Consider the following 13,244-nt stretch of genomic DNA (forward strand, 5'->3'; position numbering starts at 1 on the left):
GGTACAGTCCCGCTCCGAGACAGAAGGAAGCGCTCAGCAGTGCCAGGGAAGGCAGCCTGTGCATTTAAATAGGAAGGATTGGATTCTCCGGTCTGAGTGAGAGAAGGGGGCGCCTCTTGTCTAATAGCAGCAGCTTCTCGTTCACGCAATTGGAATGAGCAGGAACACCCTACAACTGCCAACCTGTGCGGGCAGAGGAGAGGGCAAGGAGGCTGTGAAAAGGGCTGAGTGCAACCCGAACAAGAGCAGAAACAAAACACAGCCAATAAAGTTTGAAAGAGTTCCTCCACTTGGACAAAAGGGAATGTCAGTTTGGGGGGGAAATTGCAGGGAGCGGAAACTGTTGCTGAGAGTTTGAACCTGAAATGAATTCGAAGGAACGATTTCAAGGAGAAAGTTGCGCCTAAAGAAGAAACCGCTTCTGTGCAAGTTTTAACCTCAAACTTTTTGTGTGATTTTGGACTTTTACATTTCTTTCGACCACGGACGATCTCTCTCTCTGCACTGAACCGAACCCACAAGTGAGGGCGGTTGGAAGTCGCTTCGAGAGAGTTAGTTGATCGCCTTTGGGGAGGGGTGAAGGAAGCTGCCCGGTTCTGGGGGCTTACCCCCACCCTGAGCCTCGCTCCATTTCCCAGGGATAGCTTCAGGCTGGGGGTAATTCCTACCAAAAACCCCTCCCTCGCCCCCGCTGTCCCCACCCCCCATCAGCTCGGCCTCTCTGGAGGGAACTGGGAAAACTCTTCTTGCTGCTTCCAACATCATCTTGCTCTGCACTGAGTTTGTGTTCGAATTTAAACCCCGGTCTTAATCACTGCCAGATCTGATCGCCTGAGAGCAAAGTCCGGCCATTTCTCTCTCACACTCACACTGTCTTTCACTCATACACAAACATTGTCTTACACACACACACGTTCTACCTCGCTCACTCTTTCTCTCTCCGCCCCCCGCCCCTCTCCTACTGTCCCTTCCTCCCTCTCTCTCTCACTATCCCTCCCCCTCTCCGTCTCACTGTCCCTCCCCCTCTCTCACACGAGCGGATATTTGGATGAATGGAGGACGCGTTTTGAAATGGCCTGTGTACTGGAATTCCGAGGCGACAAAGGATCACTACCCTACATTCTCGCACACTCCCTGCCCTCTTTCCCCCTGATAACCACCGTCTGAGAGTGAACCCACCCGATTCCCTCCCTATCTCCTTCCTTCCCTCCTGGTTTAGAGGAGCCGAGCTGCTGTGACGGTGTCTGGCTGCAGTCAGTGCAATTTCCTCTCTCGGTCCTGTCTCTGGGATTCCGTTTGAAATTCCCCACCCTCCTCAAATCTGGTCCGTTTTGGTGGGGCTTTGCTGCCAGGAGTTGGGGTTAGGAGCCCAGCCTTTCCCATGGACTGACTGACAGTCTCCCCGCCTTTCTCTCAGCCAGCAGCTACACAACAGCATCTGATTCCCCGCATCTGCAAGAATTCTTCATCGTGGGAAGGGAAAGCAGTTTCTAAACGATGACATCGCCAGCTAAATTCAAGAAGGACAAAGAGATCATTACTGAGTATGACACTCAGGTTAAGGGTAGGTCTGATCATCTTTTCAGATATGCAGCATTGTGGCAGAGTTACCAAACTGATGGGAGCCGAGCCTAGCCTCATCCAGGGCTCCCCCCTCCGAAGAATGCACTGCTATTTTCATTCTGTGATGCAGCAACACTTGTTTCTGGGTAATTAATTTTCAAGGCACATTGTTAAAATCGGATAGTAATTTGCTTTGGTCATTTGCTGTCACTCGCTGCAAGCCTACAGATTATTTTCGCAGTTCACAATACAGCTATTAGTTAAAGATTTGGGACGACAGGACTTGGAGGGGCCTCAGAGAATCGGTTGAAGGGCTGCAGTTTGTGTTAGGGATGGCCTGGTTGTAGGCTACGGACAGATTGGGTCTTACAGCACCGTGGGGGGAAGGTGGCTAAGGGTCAACTGACTGCAGCTACACTCTCCAGCCATAAGCAATATTGCTTTCATAATGCTGTGACTGCGTGACACGGGGCATGCCCCAGATATTTTCAAAAGAGAACAATGTGCATTCCTCTTCCAGGCACTGACCATGTGCCAGGGTCTTAGATCAGCCTGGGCCTGTACTGATTTCAGCAGGGGAAGAGAAGGTGTTACAAGTGGGACATTGCAGTCCACTCTGTTGCCCTCTTCTCCCCAGAAACCAGAGAGTAACGTTCAGTCACCTATTGCTTACCTTCCTGCTCATTCAGCAGTGAGTCAGTGGAAAATGTTGACAGATGTTGGAGGCAGGATCAGATTCTGCTGTGACAGCAGTGTGGCTTGAATAGTCTTTCAAGTACAGGACCTGTGCTTCTGATGAAATGTGGGAAGGATAGGTACCTTTTGGGTGGGGTAAATGTGGAGCTCTGACCCCATGAGTCAGAGGGCATGAAAATGGTCTTGGGCAGGAGCTCACTGCAAGCAATAGAACATGGGCTAGTTAGTCAAGGAGTGGGGTGTAGAAGGGTTTTGCTATCACCTGATTTGAGTTGAACAAGACCAGTTTCAAATCTTTCTCTACAGCGATTAAACACCTCCACAAATGGCATTTGTAGGGGCAGCTTGGTGTAGCCGAACTGGAACCTCTTGATCCTTTCAACACAGGGATCAGGAAATTACACAGCAAGACTAGAGACATGACTATCCAGCTTTCTGAAACATTTTGTACAATTCTGAAACTGTGTATTTTAATATTGATTGATCCTGATCTCTGCAAGGGGTTTGGCAGTGAGCAGTTAAGTCTCACTGAGTTGGTACTTAACTTCTAAATATCTGTAATGCTGCACTGTATGTTCTGAAAATCATGTTACATTCTTGAAACCACACAAAGCATTTTGATATTGAGGACTCTTGCAGTTGGTTTTATCTAGAGGAAACATTCAGTCTCTGTAACTTTATCCCCAGGATCTCGGGCAAGAAGTGATGCAGAATAAATCCCCGACTGATTTGTGACAATCCCAGATGAGGTTCGTTCCCAATATCCCAATTTGTGATCAGTCACACATCTGCCATTCATGGCAACATGTTACCAGTCTTGGGGTTCTCATAACACTGCAGTTTTATTTATATGATGCCAAGTGTTGTTGAGACTTATACTCAAGTAACAGAAATTGCTGGAGAAACTCAGCAATCTGATATGACTTTTCTTTGGAAGATGTTTGTATTTCAGACTTCCAGCATCTGCAGTCTTTTGCTTTTAACAGAACAAAGAATCGGACTAGAGGGAGTCCAAAACATGTGCTTGGATATTGCTGATGCTTAACCAACCAATAATCTGGTTTATCAGCGCAGACTACAGGTAACCTTGCAACTGACTGCAGTGCTGGGTCTAGGGTTTTGTGGAGGTGCAGGATTGTTGTGGGGGTGCTGAGGATTGGAGTCAAGCTACAGGTCTGTCTGACTCTGTAGGAAAGCTTCCAAGCCAGGAAAAACTGAGTGCGCTGACCTGGGCCCTGTTCACATGCACAGCATGTAGTAGGAAGGAACATAGTGTATGTCCACTAACTCAAGGTAAAGTCAATGAATAGAAACTGCACTTAAACCTGCAGCTGTTAGGACAAGTCTAAATTGGACAGTTGACCACAATTTTAAATGCTGAACTTTTTTCACACCCCGATTATCCCAGCTGTGTAATCCAAGCAAAATTTTGGAAGTATAAACATTATTAGTTCAACATTTATGGCTTTTCTACACCTGCCTGCTTTAGAACAATCATGGAAAATTTGGCTTCATCTCTTGTCTTGAAATTATCTGAGCTGTGGAGATCTTCCGTGGATTTCTCTCTCTCCTTCTCAGTGAAAAGAGACTAGATTTTGTTTTCATTCATCCTTGGGATGTGGAGGTCAGTGGCTAGGCCAGCATTTATGACCCAACCCTAGATGCCCTTATGATGGTAACACTATTAAATGTCATAGGATGGTTTTAGATGGTCTCTTATTGGAAGTGGTCCATCCTGGCATTTGTGTGGTGCAAATGTTACTTGCCATGTGTCACCCCAAGCCTGGATATTGTCCAGAGCTTGATGCATTTGAACATGGACTGTTTCAGTATCTGAAGAGTTATGAATGGTACTGAACATTGTGCAACCATTGGCGATCATCCCCATTTCTGACCTTATGGAGGGCGGATACAGGTTGACCAAAGATAATTATTATCAAAATGTTATTTAAAGTCTTATCTTTATGTTAATTTGATGTTACATCAATAATACCAAAATCCTGATCGTCAAGCAATCAGAAAATTTATTGGGCAATGTTAGTTTTGTTGGGACAGTTTTCGAGGGTTTAACAATCAAACCCACATGTCCAATTGTCTTTGTCTTAAATTTTGGTATTCTTCCTCAATCAAGACAGACAAATGTCACCTTGCTTTCTTCACAACAGCCTACTCCTGGTACTTGTCTAAAACTGGCTTTGCTATGTTGGTGCAGCATAGATTATTGAAAGAAATAAAGTGCAGCATTTTGAAGAAAAATAAACTAATTTGATTCATTGGTTCAAAGAGCTGCCACTGCCATGTTGAGCAAATGTGTTCTCTCAGTGCTGTCTATTTCTGTAATAAATTTTGATAGGACTGTGGCTCTAACAGGCGACAAGCTGATGGGTAAAGGGTTCCTTTTTTCTTCCCAAAGCCAGCATTGACCGTGGTCGAAGTGTAGATGGCCCATTCAAGCATGTGGCTGTTCCATTTTTATGTAACAATTGATCTCGGATTGGATGTTTGTGGCTATTTGTAAGAAACAAGGCCCAAGTTAATGTTATGAGGAATACTGGGCTGTGGAACAGAAGGGAACATAGAACATAGAACGTAACAGCACAGTACAGGCCCTTCGGCCCTCGATGTTGTGCTGACCTGTCATACCGATCTCAAGCCCATCTAACCTACGCTATTCCATGTACGCCCATGTGCTTATCCAATGACGACTTAAATGTACCTAAAGTTGGCGAATCTACCACCTTTATTCTAGACGCAAAGCGTTCCATTCCCTTACTACTCTTTCAGTAAAGAAACCACCTCTGACATCTGTCCTATATCTTTCACCCCTCAATTTAAAGCTATGCCCCCTCGTGCTCGCCGTCACCATCCTAGGAAAAAGGCTCTCCCTATCTAACTCTCTGATTATTTTATATGTTTCAATTAAGTCACCTCTCAACCTTCTCTCTAATGAAAACAGCCTCAAGTCCCTCAGCCTTTCCTCGGAAGACCTTCCCTCCATTCCAGGCAACATCCTAGTAAATCTCCTCTGCACCCTTTCCAAAGCTTCCACATCCTTCTTATAATGCGGTGACCAGAACTGTACGCAATACTCCAAGTGCGGCCGCACCAGAGTTTTGTACAGCTGCACCATAACCTCTTGGTTCCAGAACTCGATCCCTCTATTAATAAAAGCTAAAACAGTGTATGCCTTCTTAACAGCCCTGTCAACCTGGGTGGCAACTTTCAAGGATCTGTCTGCATGGAAACCGAGATCTCTCTGTTCATCTACACTACTAAGAATCTTACCGTTAGCCCAGTACTTTGCCTTGTGGTTACTCCTACCAAAGAGCATTACCTCACTTGTCTGCATTAAACTCCATTTGCCACCTCTCAGCCCAGCTCTGCAGCTTATCTATGTTTCTCTGCAACCTATAGCATCCTTCGTCACTATCCAAAACTCCACCGACCTTAGAGTCGTCTGCAAATTTACTAACCCACCCTTCTACGCCCTCATCCAGGTCATTTATAAAAATGACAAACAGCAGTGGACCCAAGACCGACCCTTGCAGTACACCACTAGTAACTGGTCTCCAGGATGAACATTTCCCATCAACTACCACCCTCTATGTTCTTTCATCAAGCCAATTTCTGATCCAAACTGCTATATCTCCCACAATTCCATTCCTCCGCATTTTGTACAATAGCCTACTGTGGGGAACCTTATCGAATGCCTTGCTGAAATCCATATACACCACATCAACCGGTTTACTCTCATCTACCTGTTTGGGCACCTTCTGAAAGAGCTCAATAAGGTTTGTGAGGCACGACCTTCCCTTCACAAAACCGTGCTGACTATCCCTAATCAATTTATTCTTTTCTAGATGATTATAAATCCTATCCCTTATAACCTTTTCCAACACTTTACCAACAACTGAGGTAAGGCTCACTGGTCTATAATTACCAGGGTTGTCTCTACTCCCCTTGAACAGGGGAACCACGTTTGCTATCCTCCAGTCATCTGGCACTATTCCTGTAGACAATGACGAGTTAAAGATCAATGCCAAAGGCTCGGCAATCTCCTCCCTGGCTTCCCAGAGGATCCGAGGATATATCCCATCTGGCCCAGGGGACTTATCTATTTTCATACTCTGTAGGATTTCTAATACCTCTTCCTTGTGAACCTCAATCCCACCTAGTCTAGTAGCCTGTATCTCAGTATTCTCCTCGACAACATTGTCGTTTTCTAGAGTGAATACTGTTGAAAAATATTCATCTACTGCTTCCCCTATCTCCTCTGACTCCACACACAACTTACCACTACTATCCTTGATTGGCCCTAATGTTAATTTCGTCATTCTTTTATTCCTTAAATACCTATAGAAAGCCTTAGGGTTTACCCTGATCCTTTCCGCCAACAACTTCTCACGTCTCCTCCTGGCTCTTCTGAGCTCTCTCTTTAGGTCTTTCCTGGCTACCTCGTAGCCCTCAAGCGCCCTAACTGAGCCTTCACATCTCATCCTAACATAAGCCTTCTTCTTCGTCTTGACCAGAGATTCCACCTCCTTCGTAAACCACGGCTCCCGCACTCTACAGCTTCCTCCCTGCCTGACAGGTACATACTTACCTAGGGCACACAGGAGCTTTTCCTTGAAAAGGCTCCACATTTCTCATGTGCCCATTCCCAGCAGTTTCCTTCCCCATCCTATGCTCCCTAAATCTTGCCTAATCTCACAGGAACACAGCTTATCTTCACTCCCTAAGTACATAGGTCCAAAATGGTGTAGCCAGCCAATTGTCTGACAAACTTTGCTTCAGTTTGTTGTCCTTAATGGGGATCTCAACCAATGTATTCAAACAGTTGTAAATGCTGTCTGCTGCAATGTCATCCCACATTTGCCACTCCTGGCCACTCTTTATTTGAATTCTCAGGCAGTCTTTCTGAACTATGAAAGGGTCTTCATTACAGGGATTATATTGTCAGCAGAATAAAGCAAGCTTAAAAGTCACAATTATTCCAGTTTGGTCATTGCTTTTCTGTACTTTGATATTGCAAAGTTGGTTTTGTATGTGTGTGTGTATTCATGCTGTCTCCGTGTTACCCTCTGGTACATTACACCACAAAGATAACAGGAGCATCTCAATGCTGGGCTAATAATGTTTATACTCCCAACATTATGTTTGTATTAAACTGCAGGGATAATTAGTGTCTGCAGCAAATCTACTTGAGCTTCAAATGCTGTACTGCAAACGGTATAAAATAGTCCAATCTTGAACTTGCTGTACTGATTGCAAGTTCTGTTGAAGTTTTTGCAAATAATTGTTCATTTCCAGTGGATAACTGGATCTTGTAATTTTTTTTATGTTGAATTGATGGACACTGACTGTAATCTGTTTCTTCCTGCTGCAAGCTGTGAATGTCAAAATCATGCTGTCATAGATTGGAGAGTTAGACAGATAATTAAAGGATGCTTCAGCAACTAATGGTCAATACTTTGGCCTTTCGTGCATGTCAATCAGTCCGAGACTGAGAATGTTGATTGTTTCCTTTTTTTCCTGTTGGGCACGTCCTGTTGTGAAATGAGAGTCAATCCAATTTCTGCCAAAAGTAGTGTGATACCTTCACAATCAGAAGAGCCATGTTGTGAAAGTGGCAAAGATCTACCTGGTCAGGGAACTATACTGTGAATTCAGCTTCATTGTTGGTCAGCTGCTGGTTTTAACCTGGGAGGGACTGATATTTTGTGCTTAAAATGGGAAAGGCCTTGGTATTGAAATATTTTTCACTTTGATGAACATAATGATTCAAAAAGGAAGTTCTTCAGAGATGGACTGCTTAGATGAAAGACATGTCCTCATTGTAGATAAACCGAAATGAATATTGAATGGATTAGACGCCACTGTGCCAAAGTTCACTAGTTTATGATTGAACCCCAGCTCCTCCAACAAACCATGTTAGGTTGTCATGGCACCAGGAATAATGAAGGATTGGGAATGTGACTGGAAGTTGAATGATTCTAGTTCTCATTCTGATCCCCTATTACTCAATCCCATTCACTCTGTGCTCCTTGACAATCTTTTTTACTATAGTTTTCTGATTCTGTTGCTGGTGTGCAGTGTTTATTTTTGATTTTAACCACTAGACTTGTTTCCCCTGATATTAGGGAGGTTGGATGCACTGGTACTATCATTCTAGAGGCCCAGGGTCATGCTGTGGGAATCGGGTTCATATCCCACCTGTGCAGCTCGTGGAATTTAAGTTCAATTAATAAACTGGAATTGAAAACTAATCTCTTTGATATGAAACTATCATTGTTGTTAAAACCTCATTCGGTTCAGCCCTGTCCTTTTGGGAACAGAAATTGCTGGGAAAGCTTAGCAGGACTGTGAAGGGAAATCGGAGTTAATGTTTTGGGTTGAGTGACTCTTCCTTAGAACGGCCATCTTGACCTCGTCTGGCCTACATGTGACTCCAGGCCCACAACAATGTCATTGACGGCCCTCTGAAATGGCTGACCAAGCCACTCAGTTCAAAAGCAATTGGGGACGGGCAATAAATACTGCAGTCGCTGGTGACACCCAGCCCTGCCCCCACTGCAAGAATCGATGATAAAGAAGATTCATACCATGTTCTTTTGTAATGGGTCACTGGACAGAGATCAGAGAGAATTTGTTTTCCCTTCTGTGATCCAAGAGACGCAGGTCCTGTCCTAGTTGAGCCCCCCAGCTGAGTCAGTTTTGTATGTGGCTTTCTGATGCTGTTTGCCATTCCTGACAGTTTTCTGCCTGAAGAACATACCTTTATAACAAAAGTTAAATTTAATAAAGAACTGGCTTTGCATCATCAAATAAATCCAGAACAGCAGGAATTATTTCATGCATAAAACATCTGTGTACTGAGGGTACGTTCTCCTCTAATAGAATACATTGAAGTTGATCTACCTAAACATGGGCTTACTACAAAGGAAAATGTTGCTTTGACATTGATCAAAGTAAAGCCTCCCACAATATTATAGTTCAGGACACAGAAGGAGTCTTTCTGTCACAATGATTCTTGACTATATTTCACTGACTGTAATGTGAGTGCCGATATCAAATTCATTTTGAGGAGTGAACATTGAAGCTCTAGGCTCAGTCTCTGAGTTAGTCTGCCAGTAGAGTGGGAATGCTTGCCAAGTAGAGTGGTATTGTACTCAATGCAGTGCAGAGAATGTGCTGCACTGCCAGAGGTGCTGGCTATTGAGTGAGATCTTAAATTGAGGGCTCTGTCTGCTCCTCAGTGGTTTTAAATGATCCTGTGGCACTATTTGAAGATGAACTGTGAATTCCTCTTGGTACTAGGGTCAATATTTAAACCTGTTATTCCCTATCGTGAGAAACAGATGACCCAGTCAATATTATGTTGCTTGGCATACAGTGTGCAGATTGCTGCTATGTTTCTTGCGTTACAACAGTGACCAGACTTGAAAAACACTGTTTACGCAGAATATTTGAATTAATTTATTGTCATGTGTACATAAGTACAGTGAAAAGATTTGTTTGCAAGCAGTAAAGGCAGATCAAAATAAACAAGGACGTACTGTACAGATCATTAGGTGAAAAAACTTGGACAAAGTAAGGCATACAAGTTACACCGTAAATGATATGCATAAGGCAAGATCAACATTAACAAGATCAGCATTATTTGAAGTCAGAGTCCATTCATCAGTCTAGTAACAGTTGGGAAGAAGCTGTTCTTGAACCAGCTGGTGCATGTGTTCGAGCTTCTGTATCTTCTGCCTGATGAAAGACGTTGTAGGAGATCATTACCAGGGTGCGATGGATTTTTGATGATTTTGGTCGCCTTTCTGCAGCAGCGAGCCATGTAAATGGAGTCTATGGATGGAAGGCTGGTTTCCGTGATGGTTTGGGCTGTGCCACCACTTTCTGTAGTTTCTTACATTCCTGGGCAGAGCAGTTGCCGTTATGCACCTGGAAAGTGCTTTGGGATGTCCTGAGGTTGAGAGAGGCGCCATCGAAATGAGAGTCTTTTTTTCCCTTTCAGTTCCTTAGCTGCTTCATTCTCAATTATTTGTTATATTACATTTAATGTATATCTGCAAGTTCTCATTATAATCCTTGTGATTGCCACTCCATACCTATAGGAAATATTCACTGGCCTGTTGTGTATCTGTGGACCTTCTGAGATTTCAGTTAAATCATAGAGGATTAGAATTTAATTGAGTCTAATGATTGATTTCTGGCTCCTGTTCTGTATGCCCCAGACTGAATGAAATAAATTGCTGTCACTTGTAATTCATCAGAGTTACATCCTCTGCAAACTTAACAAGACATTTTCTGCTTAGCCAGTGCAATAACTGCTCAATCATTCACTGTCTGAATTGCATATTCAATCCTTTCCGCATTTTCCATTGAACTCCAGTGTCCATTTGTACAGTTGAGTCATGCCAAGCTCAGATTCATCGACCATTACAGTGAGCTGGGATTTTACTCAGGGTTGATGGTTGAGGGGTCAGTTTAGCTGGGTTAGGAGAGAGGGGTCTTGAGTTTGGCGACTCTTCTCTGACTGGCCTCTAAGGTCCCTGGACTGAACTGTAAGCTGTAACCTAGCAGACAATAACTCACTATAGGAACTTCACGCATACCCACCCCCCTTTTCCCTAGAGGTGAGTGCTGGTAAACTATTCAGCTGTGCTGGGCATCATGTCATGCACTAGACTGGTGACCCAGTGGTCGGGTTTTCCACCATGACAAGTTGAGAAACTAACAACTGCTTTCAGAATAATAAAATGTGAGGCTGGATGAACACAGCAGGCCAAGCAGCATCTCAGGAGCACAAAAGCTGACGTTTCGGGCCTAGACCCTTCATCAGATGAAGGGTCTAGGCCCGAAACGTCAGCTTTTGTGCTCCTGAGATGCTGCTTGGCCTGCTGTGTTCATCCAGCCTCACATTTTATTATCTTGGAATTCTCCAGCATCTGCAGTTCCCATTATCTCTGAAACTGCTTTCAGAAATTCAGTTTAGCGGCTATTACCAGAACAGTGCCTCCTGATAGCTGTTGATTGGCTAACTGGTGCCTGGCAAGGTAGGGAAACTGAGCTTATGTGTTAGTACCACACTGCAGCCCTCTCTGTGTTACCTATGTCCTGTGAATGGGCACGTTTCCGAGCCTGCATGAGGGCCACGTGTGGTTACCTACCTTGCTTTTAGATATCAGGGTGAAGTTTGTTAGGACCCAGGGACTTGTCATCCCTCAGCAACAACAACTTGCTCTTTACCACCTCTTCTTGGTGACTGCGCTCTTCCAGAGCTCCTTCCTCCCTTCCATTTCCTGATATGTAGCTGTTTCTGGAATGTTACTTGTCATGAGATCCTGATGTACTTCATCCTAGGGTCTTTTATGAGGTAGTTGATGCACTGGTTTTAATTTCCCGAAATGTTCCAGATTCAGGGAAGACCATGAGAAATAAGAACATAGGCCATTCAGTCCTTCAAGCCTGCTCTGCCATTCAATAGGATCATGGCTGATCAGACATGTTATTCACTTTTCTACCCTTTCCCCATAACCCTTGATTCCCTGACTGATCAAGAATCAATCTATCTCAGCCGTACAGATACACAAGGACTCTGCCCCCAGAGAGTGGCAAGGAGTTCTAAAGACTTTCAACCCTCTGAGAGAAGAAATTCCTCTTCATCTCAGCCTTAAATTGATGCCCATTTATTCTGAGACTGTGCAGTCTGGACCCACGTTCTCTCGTGAGGTGAAATATCCTCTCAGCATTTACTCTGTCAAGCCCCTTGTTTTATTGTTTTAATGAGGCCACCTCTTACTCCTGTGAGTAAAGTCCCATCCTGTTTAGCTACATCTTGGAAATGACTGCCAGACTACTCAGACCTCTTGGCATCATGGTAGCCCACAAACCCACCAATACACTAAAACAGCAGCTAATGAACTTAAAAGACCCTATACAGACAACAAGCAAAATGAACGTCACTTACAAATACCTTGCAAGAACTGTGACAAATACTACATTGGACAAACAGGCAGAAAGCTAGCCACCAGGATACATGAACATCAACTAGCCACCAAAAGACATGACCCACTATCACTAGTATCCTTTCATACAGATGAGGAAGGACACCACTTTTATTCGGACAACACATCCATCCTAGGACAAGCCAAACAGAGGCACGCACGAGAATTCCTAGAAGCATGGCATTCCAACTGGAACTCCATCAACAAACACACAGATTTGGAGCCCATCTACTACCCTCTGAGAAAAAAATAGGAAATGACATCACCAACACAGGAAATGACACCACCAACCCAAGGAAACCTAAACATATAAATAGAAAGCAGGACATAACATCAGCGCTTCACCGGAGGCTCACTGATGATATTACCTAGAATGGTGACGAAACGTTTGAAAACGTACTTTCCAGCTCAGCGAGCAAACTTGTATCCAGTTTTACTCTATAATAGTTATTGTACTTATTTTCTGTCCTTCTTTTGCCTCTTAATTGCTTAATTTTTTTGGATTCTATTAGTGGCTTCTCTAGTGAAGACTGGTGCAATGTATTTACTTAACTCCTCTGCCATTTCCTATTCCCTGTTGGTATTGCCCAGCTTCATTTTCCAAGGGGCTTATCTTTGACCTCCCCTTCTTTTTATATTTTAAAAGGAACTCTTACTGTCTATCTTGATACTGTTAACAATTTTACCGTCAAAGTTTATCTTCTCCCTCTTTATTTTTTAGATGGATTTCAAACTTTCCCAATCCTCTAGCTCAGCACTAATCTTTAGGAATATACAAAGTAGGAGCAGGACTAGGCCATTTGGCCCTTTTGAGCCTGCTCTGCTATTCATTATGATCATAGTTAATCATCCATCTCTGTACCCTTTATCTTTTTCTCCCTAACATTTGATCCCTTTAATCCTATTTCTGACTTCTTGAAGCTTTCAAAGCTTTGGCCACAACTGCTTTCCATGGCAGTGAGGCTCACCACT

At 43.8% G+C, this 13,244-nt stretch overlaps 1 protein-coding gene across 1 annotated transcript in view; it reads left to right on the forward strand.

Moving 5' to 3' along the window:
- The first annotated feature begins 91 nt into the window (after positions 1–91).
- srgap2 (SLIT-ROBO Rho GTPase activating protein 2) overlaps positions 92–13,244 on the forward strand; it is a 253,415-nt gene continuing 240,262 nt past the window's right edge. Inside the window, exon 1 of the mRNA XM_059653296.1 lies at positions 92–1,564. Coding sequence (XP_059509279.1) covers positions 1,498–1,564 — 67 coding nt within the window. The 5' untranslated portion in view covers positions 92–1,497. The remainder of the gene's footprint in view (positions 1,565–13,244) is intronic.

This window comes from Stegostoma tigrinum, chromosome 21 (assembly GCF_030684315.1).
Source record: "Stegostoma tigrinum isolate sSteTig4 chromosome 21, sSteTig4.hap1, whole genome shotgun sequence".
Taxonomy (NCBI): domain Eukaryota; kingdom Metazoa; phylum Chordata; class Chondrichthyes; order Orectolobiformes; family Stegostomatidae; genus Stegostoma; species Stegostoma tigrinum.